Source organism: Neofelis nebulosa, chromosome 15 (assembly GCF_028018385.1).
Source record: "Neofelis nebulosa isolate mNeoNeb1 chromosome 15, mNeoNeb1.pri, whole genome shotgun sequence".
Lineage (NCBI taxonomy): Eukaryota > Metazoa > Chordata > Mammalia > Carnivora > Felidae > Neofelis > Neofelis nebulosa.
Window position 1 is genome coordinate 31,359,213 of NC_080796.1, and position 25,099 is coordinate 31,384,311.

Sequence of the window (25,099 nt, forward strand, 5' to 3'; positions counted from 1 at the left end):
CAGGTGTTCCTGCCATGGCCCTGGGAGCCTAAGACTGTGCCTAGAGCATCAGGTTCTCTTCCCGGAGGCCCAGCAGATGTGACATCATTTCTAGGGGCTCCTCGGGGTCACGTCCTCTGATCTGCAGAGCAGTGGCGTACCTGAGTTAACTCCTACTGTTTTGTTAGAACCATTTCTAAGAGTTTCAGGACTTTGGCAAACTCGTTAAATGCAGCCAATACTAAAGATTATATTAGGTAATGATTAAATAAACTGTATTAACAACAAAGATGGTGGCTACTCAAACCTCCTCACTTCTGAATTATTTTCTGCATTTTAATGTCCTTTATTTACTGGCACTTCACTGTCTTAAGGTCACACAAATCCCAAACACCCCCTCCAGCAAGGATGAGAGCAAAGTCTTGCCCTCCTACTTCCTGCATTTCCACACCTGGCAGGGAACTACCTTCCCGGGGAAGTCTTCCTGAGCGGCCAAGCTCAGAGCAGTCTTTAGACTTTCAACTGTGTTCAATGTATGTTTCTCTAGTTCCTTGTTCCAGAAAGAACTGATGGCGGCAAGCTCCAGTCGTGACCTTGTTCGCTTTCCCAGCACCCAGGGCCAGTGTGTTAGGCCACACCTCTTGGGAGCTCCCCCTGCGGCAGAGGCCACACTGATGGGTGTTTGCACAGTGTGTTGGTGTTGCCAGCACCCTCAAGTTCCTTACCTCACTGTAGCCTTGTCGGGGGCAGGGCTAGCCTCACCCCATCTTACTCTTCTTTCCAAGAAAGAAAAGCTGGGTGGCCACAGCTGTCAGGATAGATTCACGGCCTGGTGTGATACAGGCGGCCATTGCCTCAGCGTGCAGGGAGCTGGAAAGGGCCCCAGGGCCTGGGCTTCACATAGCCAGGATTCCTGGGAAGGGAGGGTGGCGGGACAGTGCTGATTCTGCCTCCTGGCTCTGGATCCCTGGATGAGGATGAGCTGGGGGGCTGAAGGAAGGTGGAGAGGAGAGGAGGTGGAAGGGGAAGGAGGCTGCCTTACCTCCAGACTGCTGTAACCAGGAGGCCCTGTGGCTCACGAGCCCCTTTTTGAAATCCCCTTGCACCTCACAAGAAACAAAAAGCCACTTTCTCTTAGCTCAGGTAGCATATAGGGCTCCATTTCCATGTTCTGCTCCTGGGGGTGCCCCAGACCAAAGGCTTTGTGGGCTGGAAACGCTTACATTCATCTCACGCAATAAACCAGGAGAAATCGCTGCTGCCCCCCAGTGGCCATACGTGGGATCCCAAGCTCTGCTAGGGCCTCTGGTCTGTGACAAATGCGTCTGTTCCGGCCCTGCAAGAACAGGTGGAGGCCCCACTTTTTAACTGTCTGCACATTGGCTTAAAACAAACAAACAAACAAACAAACAAACAAACAAACAAACAAACAAACATTATACTCGGGTGGAAAAGTGAGTTCCTGGCTTTGGAATAGAAAAGAGATTCATTTTCGTGGCTGTAGAGCAGGCCTTCTCAACTGAGGACCATTGACATTTGGAAACAAACAATTCTGTGTGGTGGGGGCTGCCATGTGCATTGTAGGGTGTTTGATGGCATTCCTGCCCTCTGAGCACCAGATCCCAGTAGCACAGCCCTCTCCCCGGTCTTGACATCCAAAAATGTCTCCAGGCATTGCCAAGTTCAGGAGAAAAAACTGCCCCCCACTGAGAACCACAGACATGAAGAAAGCCAAGGGCCAGCACTTCCTCTAGATAATGCCACCTAACTGAAATTTTAGGCAATCAGAGTTATAGAGTCTCAGCTTCTTTCTCTTCTAACAGAGGACTGACCTGGAACTTGGTGGTTCCAGGTGGGAGATGGGGAACAATAGGATCCCAGGAATGAGCCTAGTCTTGCTCCTCTCAGCCATACGAAGGCTGGTTCATCTCCACAGATAGGGAGTTGGGTCAGAAATCCCATGGCATAACATGGAAGGAAGGAGACACCAGCGGCTGGGACAACACTTTCCCTAGGACACCCATGCTGCAAAAACAAAGGCCATAATTGTCAGCACAGCCATCAGTCTGCCCAGAGGCTCCTAGCAGCTTGCCTGCATGGCCTCTGTGGTCAGCCTGTCTATTGTTCACTTACTCAGTACATCCTGAGCACCTACCATGTGCAAGTCATTCTGGCAGGCCCTGGGGACATAAGATAAATTAAGGTCCCTGCACATAAGCAGATGATTGGGCTACAGGTTGACTTGGAGAAGAGAAGAGGAGAGGCTGCAGGAATATTTAGGACTTAAGACCCCAGTGCTCCCGAGGGCTTCCTGAGGACGAGCTGCATGGTGGGTCAATGAGATACAGGCATTGTCATCAGCTCAGCAGCCTTCCTTTTTTGTACCATCTGGAGACTCCTGCAGTAGGGACAAGTTCACCTTCTGAAAGTCCTTGTCAGGTCCCCGAGCAGACTGTGGGGTCTAAGGCAGGCAGACCTACCAGCCATCTCTCAGCGTCAAGGTCCAGGGAGGCAGTGGTCTGTGGAAGGCTCCGAGCAGGGCTGTCTCACTGTTTCGGACAAGGTGCCCACAGCCGTGGTCTCTTGTTGGAGGGCCCAGGATGCCTAGGAACTAAACATTCCACACCGAGGCACTCCCTGGCAGAGGTCTCTCCCTCCCTCAGTGGTTCTGAGAATCTCAGGATACTTTGCTCCCCATTGCTCAGTGTCAGTAAGTCAGTCAGTTTGCTGCCTGTGTGGATGAGCCTTGCTGGGATAATTCAGAGTGGGCTTTAGCAGGGGAGGCGAACAACAGAGAAGCAGGAAGTGCACCTGGGCCGGGGCAGGGCAGGGCACTCAAGCCCTTTACTGAGGACGGTGGCCCTGTAAAGAGAGGACATCTGTAATTCAGCCACTGCATGGGTACACTCAGTGTTCCCTCAGACCCCCCATCATGTCGGCATTTGTGATGAAAGACAAACCCTGCATAATGCACAGCAGCAGAGAAGCCAGACTCAATGTTGACACTTGAGTTCGATATGGAGTCCAAAGGGCCCTTCGACCTTAGATAAGGCATATAGCTGGTTCCGTCTCTGTTAGGATGACCAGTCGTCCTGGTTTAGCACAAAAAGACCTGTGTCTCCAGAAACCCTTCAGTACCAGGCAAACCAAGACCCTCCTTGAATGGGTAGTTCCTCCCACAGGGGACAAGAGTGGTCTGTAAATGAGCCCTGGGGGAGTGGCAGGCCAAGGTTTCTGCCTGGAAGAGGCAGGTGTTGGAGCCCCAGGAATTGGTGGCTTCTGTATTTCTCAGGGGAAAGGCTGAGAGTCTCCACTTACCCTTTGCAAACTTTGTTCCCCCTCCTCAGAGCTGAGGATCTTGCTGCTGTGTGGCAGTGACCTGCTGGAGTCCTTCTGCATCCCGGGGCTCTGGAATGAGGCAGATGTGAGTAGCATTGCTACGGCAGCACCACACACAGCTGCCATGGGAAAGGTGGGGAGGGTGCACTGGGTTTCAGCCTCCGGTCTCCCCTCCTCCCTACCGCTTCTCCCCCACCCCCAAACCTGACTGTCCTATCTCCTCTGAGCTCCCAGCAGGACCATCCATTCACATCACTATGGGAGAAAATTCTCACCTACCCCAAGCTTTATCTCTGACTGTATTGTTACAGTCACTCTTCCCGGTGCTTGCTCCTATAAAGCCCCTGGGAAGAAAGCAATCATCGAATACCTTCTCCACGTAGTGCTTGCAGCGTAGGTGTGTGGCTGAGGCAGTAGGTGGGGGAGGAAGGGATAAAAAAAGCCTTTACCCCTTTGAGGTTATCGTCTGTTTTGTTTTCCTTTGATTCCTTTTGAAGGGGTAGTAAATACCACGCTAGCATTCCCTCAACAAGAAAAAAGGGAGCAGAAGGGGAGGCGTGAATGGCAAAAGGTCAGTAGGATCCTCCTGGAAATTGACCAGGGGTAGAGGGAAACAGGAAGTTAAACTTGTACCACTTAGAAGCTGAATCAGCATCTTTTGTTGCCAGATCTGATGGTGATGGCCATAAACCAGCTAATTCATAAGTTACTCACCCTTCATACATACATTCATTCTTGCTCTTCCATTAATTCATTCATCGGATAACCTGATCTATTGCTACCTCTCAATTCCAGAGCCCTGTGCAAGCTGGATTCTCAAGGCAGTAATTCCAGACCCAGTGCTTTCTTTATTAACTTGTTGCGTGACCCCATGCCAAGCACTCAACTCTCCGAGCATCAGTGTTTTCCAGTTTTATTGAGATAGAATTGATATGTAACATGGTATTAGTTTAAGATGTATAATGCAATGATTTGAGATATGTGTATATTGCAAAATATTATCACAGCAAGTTTAGTTACAACTCGGTTGTGTTTTTTAAATCTGTAAATCTATAGAATGCTATCTATCACATTCTAACATTTCAAAAAATATGCAGTACAGTCCCTACCCACAAGTGTCAGGTGGCAAGACATATACCTATGAAATTTTTTTTTCAGGATATATATACAGATATATATATCTCTGGAGAAAGAGAGAGGGAACATTCAAGACCAGACTCAAGATTCCAGTTCTATTCCAACACAACTCATGACAAAATCCATTTTGAGCCCCAGTTTTTCCCATTTCTAAAATGGTGTAATAATAATGCCTACCTCACAGCATTTGGGGAAAATTAAATGACAGTGTGTACCTCAAGTGCCTAGCCTAGTGCCTGAAACACAGCTACATGCAACGAACATTCATAAGTGAATTCACCTAAATAGCCTCATAGATATACACATAGATATTCCAGGTGAAGTGCTGTGGGAGGAACGGGAGGGCAGGGAGAGTTTCCCGGAGGTGAATTACACTGTGTGGGCCTTTCATCTCCACCCCTGGACCATTTCTCGGAGGTGAAATTCTAAACCTTCATTCAGTTCTGGATTAAGTGGCTTAATGAACTTTTACTTTCCTCTCTACTTCACAAGGTGCTGTGAAAGTAGACAGTCATGTGGCCCAAGTTATGTACAAGATCTCAGCAGAGCTCTTTCAAGAATCTAGGCACATCCAGGCAGCTGCAGGGGAGTGCATCCCTTGGGGAGGCCTGGGCAGTCCTGGAGGGTGCACTTGGCAACTGGGGGCAGCCTGCAGGGCCACTTACATGAGCAGAGAACCTCTAGGGCCCCCTCTCTGGGGCAGACCCAGGCTTTGTGGAGCCTGAAACTTGGGACCTTGAAATTTGGGACCCTGGAGGCACAGCCAGTCCCTCTCTGCTCCTCCCAGTTAGATCGCTGATTTCTGGTCCTCTGACTTCTCTCCAAAATGGCTGCTCTTGCGGTTGTCAGATCCGACGTTTGAAGACCGAGAGAAGGAGCCCCAGGGCTCTCCTCTTCCCACTGGGCCCTGGTGCTGAAATGACATGGTGGTTAAGAAAAAAATTGGAGAAACCAACAGCTGTTGATTTACTGGGAATGTGACAGGGAAGGTGGAGCAAGACCCTCATTATTCAGCTGTGCTCCCCCTTGGTTGGTTACTCTGAAGACCCAGAACTCTCAGCCTGGCTACTCCCAGAGGGCACAACAAGGGGCTCAGCAGGAGCCCATATCTATACTGTCCAGGTGGTAAGAATTCCAGTCCACGGCACAGAAAACAGGGATTTGGGTGCTCAAAGCTCACTCCAGAAGACTTTCTGGAACCTAGGGCTCTACCTCCCCATCCCCACTCAGGCAAGTCCTCTGTCCCCTAATTTAATCCACAGCCAATCTGTGGGGTCCTTAGAATTATGGCACCTGAGGTAGAGGCCAAAAAAAAAAAAAAAATCAAGGAGCTGTTTTCTTACATAACAAGTGTGAATCTCAACCCACAAAAGAGGTGTGCTAGAAATATCACCTTTGATTTATTTAAATCAAATTAAAATTCAAGTCCAAATCTATCCCACAGTGTTGATGGGAAGTTAGTCTCAGTTATTATGTTAATGATTAGTAGAACCTGAAAGGCTTCAGTGGACCCTGAACACGAACATTAGTTCATCAGGTTCCCCGCAGACATCGTCCCTGTCTGGACCTTTGTGGTCACTTGAAGGTGGTAGCATTCTGCAGGGCTCATGGCTGAGTCTGGAAGTCCAGCGCTGGGTCTCACCTGCCAATGATAACCAGGCCCCATTTTCTTCTGAGGTTTTGCCCCTAGGAGGAGGCAGGGAGGAGGGAGTAGCTCCCACAGACCTCTAGCTTCTTTCTAGAAGTGCGGGTATGGTGGGCAGGGAACAGCAGAACCTCTTCTTTCTATTCTACAGGTATCTTTCCTATTTTCTCTCTTCCTCGGGATACCTGGCAAAATCTCTTCAGTGAGTTTAAAGCCACTGACTGCAAAACGTTGTTTTCTGCTCTGCAAATTAGAGAACCAGGTCCAGTAAAGGGTCTGGTCCTCTGCTAGAAGTAGGGTTGTGCTGGGCAGAGGGGGATGTAGGGAGGACACAACTAGTTAATAGCTCAGTGGATTACTCCACTGGCCTTGTTTGAGGATGGTTGGATCTCAGGGTCTAGAAAAGGAAGGTCTTACTTTCAAGACAGGGTACAGGGTGAGTCCCGCTTACTCTACTAGAAAGTTCTGTCATCTGGAGTTCGCCTGGAAGGACTCTATTTTAGGGTTTTCAGTTCCTAACCATGAGAATACCAGGTATGAGGTTTGTGAGACCTGCTTCTATCCCAGATTTCATTCCTTCATTCATTCCTTCATTCATTCAAGCCTTATCAGAACACATTGTTCTTCATTGTCTGGTATCCCAAGTGATACTTGTTGACCACAGACCTCCGTTTAGTGATCATGAGCCCAAACCCTTGAATCTGCCCATGACTGGGAACAGAAGGTGGGGAGGAGAGCCAAGCTCCTTGGGAAGGTTATAGGCCCCGGCTCCACACCCAAGCCTCCCCTATCCTTCAGACGCCTCAGGATTCTGAAGGCAGGAGAGAAGCCACTAGTTCAGACAGGTCTGGGGAGAAAGGAGACTCTCCACCCTGCAGTAAAGAAAGCTCAAAGGGGTCTGTGGAGCAGCTTTGCCCCCAGCCAGGCTGGGAAGAGGCTGATTTGATCTGTCCTGCAGCAGGACTACCAAGGTGTCCTCCAGCTGGGTCACAATTTCTATTCTCTTCTCCGCTGAATCCATCTAGTTCTTTCAATCGGGATTCCGGAACCAGTGCTCTCCACCCAGAAATCTAATCACACAGCTAAAGGAACAACCCCACCTCCTAACACATCCCTTGGGCATTTCCTATTAGGCACAAAGATCCATTAGCCCACAGTGAATTCTGACCTCTGACCAATGACACACCCTTCCCCTTACATTCCAGGGGGAGAAGATTCCATACATATTCATCAAGTTTCTCTCCATGGAATACAAAAGAACTGCTTGTGCAGCCTGGCAGTTGGCTTTTTCATTCTTGGTTCCTGAGAGAATTCAAGATCCAGGCTCCTGGGCCAGCCTTGGGGATCAGCACTCATGTTCCATAGCCCCATAGCCCCTGAGCCCATCCCATCCCTGAGTTTTTATTACAGAGCTCGTCTCCCCTTAGGGGACCTGATCTTTGCTGTGCCACACCCAGGCACCAGCACCAAAGCAGGTATCCAAGCATGGACCAGGATCTGTGGGAAGTCAAGGCCAAAGGATAGACGGTGACCAGGAAATTTCTGACCAGGAAATTATACTCACTCCCTTCCCCCAAATAAAACCCATTGTCTAGGGCTCTTATGCTGTCAGCTTCTTTGTCCATCATATTATGATGGAAGGCAGTCTGGCAAATTAATTCCAATTTAAGCATTCTTTCCTTCAATCAATCTTGCAGTGAATACTTACTGAGTGCCCAGTACTAATATAAGCATGCTATTTGTCCTTAAGGCACTTGCAGTCTAAAAATACCTTTTTCATTATATCAGTTTTTTATATTACATAAAATAAAATTGTAAAAAGTTTAGAAGAGTTCCTGAACCTCGTAAGCACTCAATAAATGTTGGTTGTTATTCATCTATTGGTTTTAAAATATTCACTGGGTACCTACCAAGTGCCAGACATTGTTCTCGGGCTGAATGAGCAGAGAAAACAAAATAGACAAAGTTCCCCACCGTGTGCACTTTACTTTCTAGTGAGGGAGCTACACATAAACACTTCGACTGTTTTTCATGGATTAGTGCAATCAACCCCTAACACACTCCTGTGAAGGGGAATCTCCATTCACATGTACAGGTGTGAATGCCAGGGCTCACATGGATTGTGACTTGTCGAAGACCACATAGCTGTTAAACAGCAGAGCCCAACTTCACACAAGTCATCAGATCCCTAATCCATAAAAGACAGACAATGAGAAGAATTTATATATATATATATATAATTCATGGCAGGCTGTAAGAGGGGAGCACCTGGGCTGGGCTTTGAATGAGGGGCAGGATTGTGTTATGTGGGTGGAAAGAGAAAGGGCTTTTCGGTTTGAGAGTAGGCTGTAAAAGATCTAATGGTGGGAACAAGAGCTTCTGGGGAGATGGTTCTGGCTGGTTGAAATAGAAGGTTTATCTTGGTCTTTATTTGAGAAAGCTTTTTGACTTTTCAGCAAATAGGCAAAATCATTAAGTTCAATGATTAAATGTATTAGTTGCTTTTGAATGTTATTTGCATTTTAAATGAGCAACATTTGGGGCGCCTGGGTGGTTCAGTCTGTTAAGCGTTCGACTTCGGCTCAGGTCATGATCTCACAGTTCATGAGTTCGAGCCCTGTGTCGGGCTCTGTGCTGACAGCTCGGAGCCTGGTGCCTGCTTCAGATTCTGTGTCTCCCTCTCTCTCTGCCCCTCCCCTGCTCATGCTCTTTCTGTCTCAAAAATAAATAAAAACATTAAAAAAATTTTTTTTTAATGAGCAACAGTTACTAATTGACCTGAAGGAATGAAAATCTAAAGGTGGAACAGTAGGCACCAGAAGTAGGTTGGGGGCGCCTGAGTGGCTCAGTCGGTTAAGCGGCCGACTTCAGCTCAGGTCATGATCTTGCGGTCTGTGAGTTCGAGCCCCGCGTCAGGCTCTGTGCTGACAGCTCAGAGCCTGGAGCCTGTTTCAGATTCTGTGTCTCCCTCTCTCTCTGAGCCTCCCCCGTTCATGCTCTGTCTCTCTCTGTCTCAAAAATAAATAAATGTTTAAAAAAAAAAAAAAAAGAAGTAGGTTGATAGGAAATTGTTTTTTCTTTTTCTTTCTTTTTGTACTTCTTGAAACCCAGCATTCTAGCCTCTGATTGGCTATACCCTACATTTTTCCAGCCAACGAGTCATGGGCCAACTGCTTCCTACATCCACCAGCTATGGGAATACAACCAAGGAAAATAAACAGAGGAAGAGCCTGGGGCACTAGCCACTCCAGAAGAAATCCCAGGGCTCCAGGACTAATAGAGCAAAGACAAACATTTGGTCTTTCAGGCTCAGATGGTTTTTATCAGACCGTCCAGCTCCAGCCAGGAAGCCCGATGGACACTTCCACCCCGGGGAATTAGGCCCCCACACTGATAAAAACCAATGCCGAATTTACAGGCTAGGGGTAGGAGGCTTAGCTCCTACCATGGGTGATTCTGGTTCTCATGTGAAAGATAATGTTGGTTTGGAGTTCAAGCTTTTGACTCGAGTCTGGAATCTCTTGCCTTCCCACACCCCCAGTCAAATTGGAAATGGGGATGGGGATAATTTCCTCTGGGAAACCCCTCTGAAGGATCATTCATTTGCCCTTAAGAGAACCATTGTGGAAATGCCTTCCCACTTTCTCAACTCAGAGCATACTAACCTCTGCCCTGATTTCCCTCCAGAGAGGAAGAGAGGCCAGAACAAGGGTGGAGGATTCTTATTTATTTACTTACTTATTTATTTATTTATTTATTTATTTATTTATTTATTTATTTATTTTAATTTACATACAAATTAGTTAGCATGTACTGCAACAATGATTTCAGGAGTAGATTCCTTACTGTCCCTTACCCATTTAGCCCATCGCCCCTCCCACCACCCCTCCAGTAACCCTCACTTTGTTCTCCATATTTATGAGTCTCTTCTGTTTTGTCCCCCTCCTTGTTTTTATATTATTTTTGTTTCTCTTCCCTTATGTTCATCTGTTTTGTCTCTTAAAGTCCTCATCTGAGTGAAGTCATATGATTTTTGTCTTTCTCTGACTAATTTCACTTAGCATAATACCTTCCGGTTCCATCCACGTAGTTTCAAATGGCAAGATTTCATTCTTTTTGATTGCCGAGTAATACTCCATTGTATATATATACACACCACATCTTCTTTATCCATTTATCCATCAGTGGACATTTGGGCTCTTTCCATACTTTGGCTATTGTTGATAGTGCTGCTATAAACATGGGGGTGCATGTGTCCCTTCGAAACAGCACACCTGTATTCCTTGGATAAATGCCTAGTAGTGCAATTGCTGGATTGTAGGGTAGTTCTATTTTTAGATTTTTGAGGAACCTCCATCCTGTTTTCCAGAGTGGCTGCACCAACTTGCATTCCCAAAGGGTGGAGGATTCTTTACTGAAATGGGTGGGGCATATTGCAGAAGCTCCTAACCCACCATGTGGCTTCTGCTGGACATCTTTCCTTGCATCTTTTGCAACCCAGTTGGAAGTATACAAAATTCTATACTCCAGAGGGCATTGTAGAGTAATGAATTGAGAATGGCCCATGATAAACTTGGAGGAAAAATAAGAGAATATATTTTCAAACCAAAAAAGTTTCAAGTTGCTAAAATGCGAGTCTTAGAAAATGGATCTAGAAGAGGTTTAATGTGGCAGAAAGAGCCTTTAAAGCAGACCAGAGTGGGTTCAAATCCATGAGTGTCCCATGTTCATCCCTGAACATCCTCATCTGAAGAAGAAACACAAGTGGGCCCAAGTCACCTATGTGCTGTACCTACAGAAGAGAGCACTGTTTGGGGGAGATGCTCAGGATTCTGAACCCTGATTTCAGAATGATACTATAGAGGATCTAACCAGGTAGGCTTGCCTGGGTAAATCAATGTACATTGGATCCTATTTTCAATGGAAGTTAAGCCTTCTGTTTAAAACACTCCAATGGCCTCTGTTTGCAATTGGAATGAAATCCCATCTTTGATCTCTGGTCCTTGTCTGCTTTTCCTACTTCTCTGTGCCTCAGTCGTACCTGTTTGTTTTATTTTTGAATAGTTTCTCCCAGCTCAGGGCTGCAGGCTGTGTGCTAACTGGGAGTGCTCCTGCCCCAGGTGTCTCTAAGTCTGGCCCCTTCTTGTCATTTTGGTTTCAGCTTGAAGATCATTTTTGTTTTACATTCAATATTGTACTTAATTCCACCTCATGTTTTATTATTTACATTTTTGTTTATGGTCTCTCTCTACTGGAAGGTAAGGTGTGTGAGTACACTATACGTGCCTGTCTTATTTGGCAACACCAGGATAGTGCCCCATTCACCATATACACAGTTTGTTGAATGAAAGAATGAAAGGGCACCTGAATACAGGTTGATTGGAGGAGGTTAGCCCATAAGATAGTTTAAGTTCACCATGAGATACGGCCCAAACTTTTACCAGTTACCCATTAGACATTAACCACTAGAAGATATTAGCCACTCAATAGTAACCTGCCCTTGTCCTTCATAGCAAGGGATACGGTTGAAATAATTAATCCTTTGTTTAATGCCTCCTGCTAGATAGTGATTGATCCAGGAGATGAAGCCATATCTGTCTTGTTCAACACTCTGTCCTTGGTGCCCAGGAAAGTACTTGGCTAAGAACACAGGGCACCCCCAACTCAAAGCATTCCCCAAATCCAACAGTACAGATCGTGAAATTCAGTCTCCTGGAGAAGTTCACATCCCTTCTAGGAGATCTGCCGCCTGGGTCCTCATGAGTGTTCTCTTTCCCAAGGCCAAGTTGCTTCCTGCCTCAACATGTCTCATATCCTTCCTTCAGATTCCCCACATTTGGGGAAGCAGAGTCTGCCTCCTCCCACTTCCTCTCTCCATCCCCACCCCTGCTTCTCCTGGGGAACCTTTGACCAGAGGATGAAAAGATATAATCAAAAAGCTGTGTCCAAGAGCAGGAAGTTGAAACAGGATGAATGTCACAGACCCCCACCTCAGACATGACAGACCAGAGCTACACTGAGAGGGCCACTCCATGCCGGGGGTAGGGGGAGATTGTACCCTGATCCTGCTAACTGTGCTGTGGCAGTATGGGATCACATTGGTCACCATCGGGAAAGGGACTTGCCAACCAAGACAGCTCTGCCACCCTGGCTACTCACCCACATCCCCACCCCCAAGGCAAGACCTGCAGAGAATTCTTCATGAACACACAGGAGACATTGGTCACATCCTGCTGGAATAACAGCTCCATTCCAGGGGCCTGAGCACACTCCTGCAGGCTTCTTGGGCAGGGAGAGCCTGAGCAAACTTGTTTCCTGGGGTCAGATGTCAGCCCCAACCACCCCCACTCCCTAGGGCACAGGGTGACCTCCTCATTTTTGCTGGAATCCTCAGAGGTGCTTGTCTCACGAATATTTCATTTTGGTCTCCTCCCAAACCAGGCCAGAGAACTAGCAGTTTAGGCAACTGCTCATGTGATTTACAGCAACAATTTCCCAAAGGTTGGTGCACATCAGAAGGATTAGGGAGCTTTGTGAAGAGAGGGGCTACAGCCCATCCTAGACATGTTATATCAAAATCCCTGGGGTAAGAGCTGGGGGATCTGCTTTTGTTGTGAGTTTTAAAGCTCCCCCAGGTGATTCTACTGACCAATCAGATCAAGTCTAGGAGTCTGCAAAAGTAAGCTCACCCTTACTTATCATAGGATGTGAGAGTCTATCTTTCACATAACTTCTTTGGGGCTCCAGAACTCCCATTAAGTAACATGGGCTCCTTGCCGGATCCCGAGACAGGGAGACCTTATCGGTTAATGCCTCAGAGATGGCTGCCAGACAAGACTCTGCAGGAATCTACTTATTCAACAGCATTTATTAAGCATGTTTGAGGTGCCAGGTTCTTTTCCCTTGGGACAGTGATGACTAAAACACACAAAATTCCCTGCCCTCACGGAGGCTACCTTTATAGGAGAGAAAGAGACAAAAATAAGGTTAAACAACAACAACTGTGTGTGTGTATCTGTGTGTGTGTGTGTGTGTGTGTGTGTGTATGATGTTAGATGGACACAAAGGCTAAGGAGGGGTGTGAAACCTAGGAAGGCGTAGGGACTGTGAAGGTGTGGGTTGCATGTGGGTCTGTGTACATAGCGTGGTCTTGAAATGGTGTGGCCTCATTGAGAAGGTGATATTTAAGTGAAGAGTTTTGAGTCAAGGAGCAGCATGATCTATTTTAATATTTTTAGTCTGGCTGTTGGGAATAGACTGAAAAAGGGAAGAGAAAAACAAGGAGACCTGAGCAATCCAGGTGAGAGGCTATGGGGATGAATTAGTTTTCTGTTGCTGCAGGTTGGTGGCTTAAAACCACACACGTTGATGTTCTTACCCTTCTGGAAGCCAGAGGTTCGAATAGGTTTCACTGAGCCAAACCCAAGTTGTTGGTAAGGTCACATTCCCTCCAGAAGCTCCAGGGGAGAATCTGTCCTTGCCTTCTCCAGCTTCTTGAGCTGCATTGGTTGTCTTCCTTGGCTCATGACCCCTTCTTTCCATCCTCAAGACCAACAGTGGAAAATCTTCAAATCTTCTCTCTCTTTGCATCATCTCTCTTCTGTGTTAAATTTCCCTCTGCCTCCCTCTTGTAAGGACACTTGTTATTGCCATTAGACAGCTCACCTAGGTTATGTACGATAATTTCAAGATCCTTAGCTTAATCACATTTGCATATATGTTGCTTTATAAGATAAAATTCTCAGCTTCCAGAGATTAGGACCTGGTTATCTTTGGGGGCCATTATTTAACCTACCAAAGGAGGCTTGGACCAGGATATACTTGATGGAAATGGTGAAAAATAAGAAGATTCTTGGATTTGTTTTGAAGATGGAATTGATTTGGTTACCTTTTTAAAAAAAAGGTTTTTTAACATTTATTTATTTTTGAGAGACAGAGAGAGACAGAGCATGAGCAAGGAGGGGGCAGAGAGAAAGGGAGACACAGAATAGGAGGCTCCAGGCTCTGAGCTGTCAGCACAGAGCCCAATGCAGGGCTTGAACTCATGGACCACGAGATCATGACCTGAGCCAAAGTCGGACGCTCAACTGACTGAGCCACCCAGGTGCCCCTGATTTGATTACATTTTAGATGGAATGTGGGATGTGAGAGAAAGACAGCCATCAAGGAAAATGCCAAGGCTTTGGCTTGAGCAATTGTGAGAAGAGAGTTTCTATTTCCTGAAATGAAAAAAATATAGGAAATGCATTTTGGGGGGGTATGAAGATTGACATTGATGTCAGAGGGTTCAGGGGCCTGTGGATATTTTAGATTTGAGATGCCCCATCTAAATAGGCATATTGAAAGGGCTGTTGGATATATGAGTTTGAAGGTCAGGAGAGAAGTCTGTGCTGGAGGTATTAATTTGGGAGCCTTCAGTCTTTAAAGCTGTGAAACTGAGTGAAATCATTAAGAGTGTAAGTATAGATAGGAAAAAAGAGAGAGAGAAAGGTCCAAGGATTGAGGCCTGGGAGGACTCCAATGGGTCAAGGTACGTGATATGAGAAAGAACCAGCACAGGGAGACCCAAAATTGCAGCTGCTGAGGTAGGAGGCAACTGGCAGAGGGTGGTCTCCTTGTCTCCTGGTCTCCTGGAGAGAGAGAGGCCAGGTGAAGACAGGAGGCAGGGATTGGGGGTGGCATGGGAAGGACAGCTAAGTCCCTGCACAAGATGGATACCTATGGGACTGAGGGTACACTTCACCAACTCTAGCGTGTGACACCTCTCCCACCCCCAAATACACACCCACACAAACACGCTCTAGACCCAGTGCCCTAGGGTCTGGCCAAAGTTGCAGAAAAGCTCTGCAGTCTCTGACCCAAATCTCTGCAGATATGCGGCTTGGATGTGGTTAAGCTGTGTCTTGTCCTGTGACCCTGTCTCCCTTGCCCCGTCTGGGATCCCCAGGGGGCAGGCCTGCCACCTGTTTCTGGAAAAAGAATATATCTCAAGCAGCAAGGTCTCCATCTGCTTGCCACCCACTGAGCCACCTGGCACTGTTACTGATTGAGTGCTCAGATCATTAGTTCCTGAGTGGGAAGCAGCAGCTGCACTAATGTCACCCATAGGGTGATCCCCCGTGAGGCCCGACTCCACTCTGAACCACTCCAAACGAAAGTTTTCATGCTTTTAATGAGAATGCTCACTTAAAACAGCCCCATTATTTCATGCATCATATATGGAACACCTACCAAGTTCTCAGAATCAAATTGAAGGTATTACACCATGTACACCAGGTATCTTGAAGCAACTACATAGCCAGGCAGTTGAGGAAGGTCCATGTACACCAACTTGGATGGAGTCCCCTCTTCCCCTCCCCCACCTCCCTTCCCCTCTCTCTTTCCCCTCCTGTCCTCTCCTCTCCTCTTCTCCCTTCTTTTTTCTCTCTCTCTACACTACCACTTCCCCGGAGTTTTTTGTTTTTTTAATTTTTTTTAACGTTTATTTATTTTTGAGACAGAGAGAGACAGAGCATGAACGGGGGAGGGGCAGAGAGAGAGGGAGACACAGAATCGGAAGCAGGCTCCAGGCTCTGAGCCATCAGCCCAGAGCCCGACGCGGGGCTCGAACCCACGGACCGCGAGATCGTGACCTGAGCCGAAGTCGGACACTTAACCGACTGAGCCACCCAGGCGCCCCTCCCTGGAGTTTTAAGCGGAACTTAGACCACCAGTCCTCAGGCTGGTTGCATATTGGAATCACCTGAGAAGTTAAAAAAAAACCTGTTGATGCCTGGGTCCCATTCCCAGAGATCCTGACTTAACTGATCTTGGGTGTGAGCTGGGCTTCAACAATGTTAAAAGCTCTTCAGGTGATTCAAATTTGCAGCCACATTTGAGAGCCAGTGCCTTGGGTTACCTACCGAGTAGTTGGGTCTACCTCCAACTCCTTGCCCGGCCTCTCCCTAATGTTCTGGTTTATAGGACAAACGCGTGGTGCCAGTTTGCCCAATCTGAACACTACCAGGAGATGCAGCATGCTGTGTAAGGCTGTGTTATCTTCCAATTGGCCCGACCCAATGGGGGCTCTGATGCTGTATAGGTAGCTTCCAAGTTGTCTCCACAGCCTCCCTCCCAGGGTACTTTCCACCAGCTTTTTGTCTCAGCAACATCAGAGTTCCAGCCGTGACTATAGCTCCAGGTGTAAGCAATGGAGAAGTAGGGTAAAGGTGGATGGAAATACCCAAGGACACGTGTGCACATGCACGGGCGTGCACGTGCATACTCAACCATAATCAATAAATTAGACTTAGAAATGGAATTCTGCTTATACAGAAATTGTCTGATAGAGAAGTGGCCACAGTGCTCCATTATGTCTGTTTTTGTGGCACTTAATAGGAGGAAGACCTGGGTCCCTTGCCACCAGAGCAGGTCTTACTCAATGAGCTGCACTGCTTAAAAGCAACCTGTCTCCCCCTCCCTTCTTTCCCCATCTGGGATCCTTAACTGGCAAGATCTAAACAGTAATATGCCTGGGCTAGACCCAAGTCTATTGAATGCCGTAACTTTCAGGCTTTTTGAAAATAAAAATTTGCATGAGTTTCCAGAAAGCAACTTGGTAATATGTCTCAAGAGCTTGAAATATGTTTGTGAGATATGTTCATCTATATCATGCATCATAAATATGTTCATATATATCAGTTTTTATGCTTTAATCTAATTATTTTACTTCTTATCCTAAGACAATTAAGAAGGGTAGAAAGATTTATATATAAAGATCTTCAACAAAGTGTTATGTATACTTATAAAAAATCAGACATAACTGTACACATTTTATAATACCAGATTGGTTTAATGTCATGTATAGCATAGTACAGATAATGAAGTATACAGACTGTTAAAACTTACTGTTTTCAAATAATTTTTAACAATGTGAAAAATGCTCACAATATAATGCTAAATGAAAAGTATAGGAAAATGATTAATTTTTTCAATTTAATCCAGTTGTAGATATATACACTTATTTGTAAAGAAGGAAACACTGGACAGAAATACACTATGTTAAGAGTAGTTATCTGGATTGTGTGATTGTGGCTGATTTTTACACCCTGAATTTCCCAAGCTTATACTGTGTCTGTAACCAGAAAAAAACATTTTTTTTTTAATGAAAAGGTTTCATTTCTCATTATGGCAGCAAGCATTTATCAGAGGCTGATCTCAGAAGTGACCCCATAATAATCTTCCTATCACTGCCTGTGGGCACACAGGCATTCCAAGCCCTTCCGTGCTCTTCACCACCCTTAAGCCCCCAGCAGCTTTGACATGGGTGAGCGAGGGAGCATTCCATCCTTCTGAGTAGTCTGGCTGGGAGCTGGGGTGCACTTGCTGGGCAGCGGGACCTGTGGCCTGTGAGGGTGTCTACCACGTACGGACTATGTGTCCTTCCTATTACTCTTCAGTATAATGAACTCAGCAGGAGCCTCAGGAATTGGAGAGGTCTTGCCCAGACATGCAGGAGTACATTTATTCATTCAGTCTAGAGGTATTTATTTAGCATCTTCTGTGTGCCAGGTGAAGTTCCCACTCGTCCCACGAACACTGTTACAGGTTGTTACTTGAAGCAGCTGACTCGTAGAGTTGAGAAGGCAAGCTGAAGACTAAAGCTTGCGGTTCCACATGAAAGATCATTCCACCTGCTAAGGAGTTCCTTAGTAGGCGCTGGAGTCATGGTCTCATCAAAGGATGCTTTCTCTGTTTTTTCAGATGGAGGTGATTGTGGGGGACTTTGGGATTGTGGTGGTGCCCCGGGACGCAGCTGACACAGATCGGATCATGAATCACTCCTCAATACTCCGCAAATACAAAGTGAGTCCTTCATCTCCTGGCTGCTGTAGCTCTGTGGCGTGTTCCTTCTCTGAGAGGCCTGGGGTCTGGAGGAATGAGGGCACCCACGGAGTGTAGTGTGAGGGACTGGCAACCTGCTTTCTCTGCTCTATCCCCAGAACAACATCATGGTGGTGAAGGATGACATCAACCATCCTATGTCTGTTGTCAGCTCAACCAAGAGCAGGTACGCTTGGCAAACAGCCAGAGGGAACTTGGTCAAATGGGCTCACAAGTTTTATACAACTTTCCTCAGTTCAAGCTGACCCTTACATTTGCTGACACCCTGCTGCCTGGTATTCAGCCTTCTTTGGGGACTTCATGTATTTGTCCCCAGTCATTTACTTAAAAAAATTTTTTTTAACATTTATTCGTTTTTGAGAGACACAGAGAGAGACAGAGTGCAAGATGGAGAAGGGCAGAGAGAGAGAGAGAGAGAGAGGGAGACACAAAATCCGAAGCAGGCTCCAGGCTCTGAGCTGTCAGCAAAGAGAGGGAACCAGGGCTCAAACTCATGAACCTTGAGATCATGACCTGAGCTGAAGTCGGATGCTTAATGGACTGAGCCACCCAGGTGCCCCTCCCTCCAGTCATTTACTTTTTTAACGTTTTTTTAAATTTATTTTTGAGACAGAGAGAGACAGAGCATGAACAGGGGAGGGGCAGAGAGAGAGGGAGACACAGAATCCGAAACAGGCTCCAGGCTCTGAGCTGTCAGCCCAGAGCCCGACGCGGGGCTCAAACTCATGGACCGCGAGATCGTGACCTGAGCTGAAGTCGGACGCCCAACCGACTGAGCCACCCAGGCGCCCCTCCAGTCATTTACTTTTAAAGGGGAGCAGGTCCTTGACTAGTTTTAGCTGGTTTGTGGGAAGAAGGGGATGTTTTTAATTTGAGACTCTTTAGTGTGAGGTAGTTATGAAGTACTGTATTAATAAGAGTATAGGCTAAGTGCGATAACAAAAAGAGCCAAAATAGTCACAGTTTAAGAAAATGTTTATTTCCCTCTCACTGAAGTCAAAAGAAACTGACCTCTGACCTCTTCGATGTGAAGCCCCTATCTGTGGGTCCACAGCTGCTGCCATGACTGCTGGAAAGGGCAGGAACTTGGTCTTTAAAAAGGTGACTCAGAGTTGTGCAGATCACTTTCCCCTGCATCCCACTGGCTCAGCCTCAGTCACACGGCTATACCTCCCTTCAAGGGAACCAGGGAAAGAGACAGTATGTGCTCATGTGTAAATACTTAAAGAGTAGCATCAAATTGAGAGGTGAGAGCTGAAACCCAATGGCAATGGCCAATGAGGGGAGAGGAGAAGGATTTGGCTCCAAACATGGCTGCACAATAAAATTACCCCTCAAACTTACACTAGCACACAAATTCCTGTGTCCCATTCAATTCCACTGAATCGGAATTTATGGTGGATGGGCCTAGGAATTTGCTTCCTGGGTGATTCTGATCAAGTTGGGGTTAGCATTTGGAAACCACAGATACAGACCACTTTTTCAAGAAGTTCCCTGTGAACTGTTCAGGGAGCCACTCAGGGACCTAGCTTGCTTGCAAGATCAGGACAGTATATGCATTGAAAAGGCAACGAGCCAGCCTCTGAAGAGGTCTCACAGGGCAGGGCTCAGATGCCTTTTAGAATCTCGATATCTGGAGGAGTATGTGCATTTTTTCCAAATAGCTCCTTGGGGCCTGAGATTCCCAAGACCATCATATGAGTAGAGAATGGAAGCAGCCAGACCAAGTCTGGAGCACAGCTGTGAAGAAACCAAAGTGTATCACCAGAACGCTTTCGTACCTGGTACTGCCTTCCTCCACAGCCTCCAGGGCTTGTGAGAAGGGGCTCAGAAGAGGTCATCTTCTTCTCTGTCAGGGCTCCAGTAGGAAGGAAAGGAGTGGTCAATCAGGAGATTCATTTTCATGAATGCAGAGAAACACAAAGGAGTGAAATAAGAATAGCTAACACACTGAAATACCTACTGTGTGTTTGGACTATTCTAAAGGCTTTGCATAACGATGCATTCAATCCTTTTATTTTTTTCAAAACCTTTTGATAACTGAAGGAGATAGGCCCAAACATTACCCTCATTTTACAGGGGAGAAAACTGAAGGACAGGCTTAATTAACTTGCTTCAGGCCCCTCAGTTAGGAAATGGCAGAGCCAGGGTGAAATGGAGTCACCGGGGTGTGGGAGGGATCCTGGGACAAGCAAGCTCTCCCCCGCATAGGGAAGCCATTTATGGAGCCCAGCAGAGGCAGACACCGGGATGTGGGGTAAACCCTTCCTCTGATAGAGAAGGGGCAGGCCAGTCCTCCTGCCTTGCAGGGAGGGTGTCCTCTGACGACCGTCTCTTCTCATCCAGGCTGGCCCTGCAGCACGGGGACGGCCATGTCGTGGATTACCTGTCCCAGCCGGTCATCGACTACATTCTCAAGAGCCAGCTGTACATCAATGCCTCGGGCTAGCAGCCACACGGCGCTGGGCTCCACTCTCCCCTCGTCCTCCGCCAACACACTGGCCCCTCCAGTCTCTGTCAGCCCCCCGTTTTCCTCTCTGTTGCTCCGTCTCCTCATCCTGACTGTTCTCCCCACTTGCTGACTCAACCCTCCACGGTGTGGGGGCCTGCAGAGAACCACGGCACACCCTATTCAGCAGTCATCTTTGGACAGACTTTCCTCTAGTCTCCGGGTCGGGGGTGGGTGAGGGAATAGGGTGGGAGTTGGGGGGAGTGCAGTCCTTAGAGATGTGCTGGTATCTGTCTCCCAGCATGCTCTAGAGAGCGGCTCCAGGGCCCGTCCTCCCAGCATGCTCTGGGGAGGCGGCTCTGGCTCTCGCCTTCCCAGCATGCCCTTTACCATGAAGGGCTATTTTTCTTTCTTTTCTTTTTTTCTTTCTGCTCTTGTTTTTTTGGTGTGGTTTTTTGTTTGTTTGTTTGTTTGTTTGTTTGTTTTGGTTTGGTTTTTGGTTTTTGGGGGTTTTTTTTGGTTTTGTTTTGTTGTTCACTCCTCATAGAATTTGGATGAAATCCGTTTGCGTGGTTCTTTATGTTTGTAGTCTCAATGCATTCCTGTGGGGTTAACCTCCCTTTTGATCGGACACTGTAACCAGCCTCAGCGCTCAGTATGTGGGTGAGGGCCACACCCGGTAAAGGAGGCCAGGCCGCCTCCACTTTCCCAACACTCCCTCCCCCACTCACCCACTCACACCCTCCACACCCATACACCCACACACAGCAACAGTCTAGGGTCGGGACTGAGGCTTCCAGGTTCTGAAACCTGGGAGGCATATCTGGGAATAGTAGGGTTTCTCAGAAGAGTTTGAGTCTGTTTCCTTTGTTTTAGAAGATCGTTTTCCTGATGCTCTGGGCCTGTGATCACACGGAGCCAGTCTATCGTCATATCCTGGTGGCATTTGTACAGTTTCTCATTTGGACTGTGACTGATGGCACAGTGGGTTCCCTGCCAGCCCAGCATTTCCAAGGAAGCTTCAGGTCACCACCTAAGCCCTTGGAGGTCATAGCTAGCTACATCCCTGCCTCCAAAAAGAATCACATATTCAAAGCCAAATCCTACCAATGCAGTCATTTCTGAAATAAAACATGCTAGGAATTCACTCAACCCTAGAGATCTTTGCTAATTGGAATTATTTTTTGCCTGTTTGGCTGGGAGATGTTTTTGTCGTGCTAGAAGTCCAGGATGGCCAAGGAGAGAGCAACTTGTTGCCCTGATGGAATTGATGGCTCTCACCTACTCTCGCTGTGCTGACATAGCTGGTGCCTGAGGTCAGTTTCTTCTGGAGACACACTACTTCGGCCTTGTTTCTTGAGCTACTCATATCTCCTGCAGAGCCCAGAAAGCACACTCATCGCCTGAGGAAACGTGTCTGGCAGGGGAATGGGTTCACAGAACAGAGGTCATGGCAGGGAGGGCATCAAGAGCCACTAAATTGTTTCATTCTTTTTCTAACTTCTTACCTTGTCTGCTGCTCCTGGAAACAGTTCTGACAGACTGTTCTAGTTGTTCAGGTCTCATTCAGGCCCTGTTTCGAGAGCCAAAAGAAAATTATTCTCTTATGCTCTGTGTCTCTCATCTAGTCTCTGGCTCTGGGGTTTCTGGTTGTCTTCATGGAATGGGTCTCCAAGGAGCTGGATAATTTTATCAAAATCTAGTGCCAGTTATGGTCCGGGAGGGGTGAGCTGACATCAGGGACACCATTCTTCAGCACACATTTCACATCTGTGACATTCTTCAATGGCCTCCAGGAAAAGGAACAGGATTCAACAGAAGAGCATGTTACAGCATCATCTAGGAGGGTGTTATTCCTCTTGGATTATGAAAATAATCTCCAGAGGAGGGAATGAAGATTCTAATCCTGGGTTTCGGTGTTTGGTTAAGGCTCATGAAATCATAAATGGAAAAAAACCCCCACAACTTCAGAGATTAGTTAATTCAACATTCTCCTTTAAAAGATGAGGGAGCAGAGATCCACTGGATTAAATGGCTGGCCCAAGGTTACACAGCAAGTGTAGAGCCTGGCAAAAGGATATTGTTTCCCTGACCCTTAGGTCATCCCACCCCATTCTCTCTGTCCCTCTAGTTCCCCCATGATATTGACCAGGTAGCATGTGGTTTCTACACTTTTCAGCCTTTATCTGGCATCTTTCTTTTAAATTATGTCTCACCCAGGTGCTCCTATATAGGGCATTGTATATGGCAGTCCTGAGGGAGGGAGGAAGGCCATAGCTAGGTTTCCCTTAGAAATCAAGAGATCTCAACAACTTAGAGGAAATCCCAAAAAGTGACCCACTGAATCCAAGAAAGGATTGCTTTATGGAAGGCTAAGAAAGACCTGGAATGTTCAAGATGATACTAGAGAGAGAGACACAGAAGAGGCTTTTTCTGGGCAAAACGGTCCTAATCCAGGAAAAGAAAACAGGGAACTGAATTCCCTAGGGCAACATGGCATTTTTAAGGATGTGGAGTTTCTCTATGGTTAGAGTTTATTATGAGGATCTACATAAGCACATCTGAGAAAACCCAGACGTCATTTGTCTCTTTGGTGCACCCTGTTACTCTGCTGGGCTCTGTGATCAAGTCCCATTTGGTCTACAGCCCATGATAGGGAACTGGGCTGGCTGTGTATACTCTATGTGGGGATAGGCAGGGAAACAACAGGGGCAATAAAGATGTCTGGAATGAAATGGGGCAGATCTTATCTTGGTGGATCACAGGGATTGTATTAAAATAGCTTTTCTTTAATATAAGGAAATGTGAATTTCCTTTTGGGTAGAATTGTCCATTCTCCAACCTGCCCCATTCTTCATTTGCTAGGGGGAGGTCAGAGCCCCTATCTCAGTCCAGGGCAGGACATTGTGCCTGTGATGCTGCAAAGGCTGCCACTAGAATGACTCAGAGTTTGAAGTAGTGCCCCGGGTGCCACAAGGATGACCTCTAGGCCCTGACTTCCCCCTCTGGGGTCCCACTTCTTCCTACAAAGGCCAACTCAAGGCTGGCATGGCTCAGAGATTTTGAGAAACGCATGGGGTACAATGATCATGTTAACAGAGAGGTCAGGAGCCTCATTTCCTGCCTATCGATGAAAAACATCCCTCTTGCTCTTCTGAAAGTGGCTGAACAGGCAGGAGGGAAACCCTTTGTGCCAGTGACTCTCACCTCAAGGAGTGGCCCTCTGGGGGGTTCTGTGCTGCTACCTGGTACCTCATTTGCCACCCCCAACCCCAGGCAGTCTCTGGGGCCTTCTTGCTTTCATTTTCCTTGAATGTACATAAGAACAGGGGAGGAAAGTCTCTTACTGAAGTGCCTGAAACCCAGAGCTAGAGCTTCTAGAGACGCTATCTATTCTTCCATCTCCACTTGACCAACTTTCCCCAGCGTTCTCTGGTCTCATGCTTCAGCTTCTCAGAAAGAAGAACTTGCTGTTCTAATTAAGTAGAAAGTGAGACTTAATAATCAAACTGCAGCAAAAGGCAGAGGATTACGAGGAGACATGACTTGTATTTTAACAGCCCACATCTACTCTCCCCGACTGATAGAAACACACACTTTAGGGGACTAAGAGAGAGAAGCATGTTATTATATTCCATTCATCAAAAGAGTAATGCAAAAATAAATCCGTAGAATATGAAAAGCTCAGGATCTCTCCCAAGGCTACTGCAGGAAGGCCGACAGGTGAGATGGGGAGGATGGAAACAGGGACTGATTTTGTAGCTCTTCCACTTAGGATACCCGAGGAATAGCACTGTGGTCCGATTCATCCAGTCTGCACCTTCCTATAGCTGCCCAGTGAACTGAATTCTTCACGTGGTTTCTTTGTCGTGTAAGTTTGGGGTGTCCTATTAGCTTGTTCCAGTTACTTAGGAATGAGTTACACTCTTTCCCTTCAGTCTAGCCCAGGGCCAGAACTCAGTTTGATCCAAACGGTCTCAAGGATTGGCGTGGGGAGGGGGAAGCTTTTTTTCTGAATCACTTTTGGTCGCTGAGTCTGCCGTTTTGAGAGTAAGATTTGCTTTATGAAAATCAATTCATTAATAAAAACTACATTAAAGTTGCGACACCATTTCACAGTGAAATATTTTGAGTAAAATTTTGTTGCTAGAATAGTCACGGACAAAAGTTTTATCAGCGAAATGTTTCAATTACGTTAATAAATAAGACAACGATACTCGTATTGTGTCTTTGTCCAGAATCTTCTCTGTAAGCTGCAGAATTAATCACTTTTTTGTCATAGTCTTACTTGACAGGAGCCAACAGTTGCAAAAATGTTCTTAGAGCAGAGATTTTCTGCCCGGTTTAGCTGATGTCACATGTGTAATATGAAAGAATATACAGCCATACCCAAGGATCATAAGCAGGGAAGGATAATTAGCAAAGTTGTGAATTATGCCTAAGAGTTTTCAATTAAAAAAAAAAATCAGATCTTAGAACCTACCTAATCTGCATTGTCTCATCTTGGTTAGCTTTGGCTCCCTAATGAAATTAGCTCTTTTAAAACAAAAATGTATTTGTAAAAACTCAGCTCAAATAACTCACTTTTGGTATAAGAGATCTTAAGACAAATCATTAAACTCTCGATTTGGGCAATGTAAACAAGCAAAAAAATGAATAATTTGTTA

General features: G+C 46.6%; 1 protein-coding gene across 3 annotated transcripts in view; it reads left to right on the forward strand.

Moving 5' to 3' along the window:
- NMNAT2 (nicotinamide nucleotide adenylyltransferase 2) overlaps window positions 1–24,648 on the forward strand; it is a 164,821-nt gene extending 140,173 nt beyond the window's left edge. For all 3 annotated transcript variants that reach the window (XM_058702139.1, XM_058702138.1, XM_058702140.1), the window contains 4 exons: window positions 3,327–3,403; window positions 17,843–17,944; window positions 18,082–18,149; window positions 20,330–24,648. In XM_058702139.1, the coding sequence (XP_058558122.1) occupies window positions 3,327–3,403; window positions 17,843–17,944; window positions 18,082–18,149; window positions 20,330–20,432 (350 nt within the window). In that variant the 3' untranslated portion in view covers window positions 20,433–24,648. The remainder of the gene's footprint in view (window positions 1–3,326; window positions 3,404–17,842; window positions 17,945–18,081; window positions 18,150–20,329) is intronic.
- The last annotated feature ends 451 nt before the right edge of the window (window positions 24,649–25,099 follow it).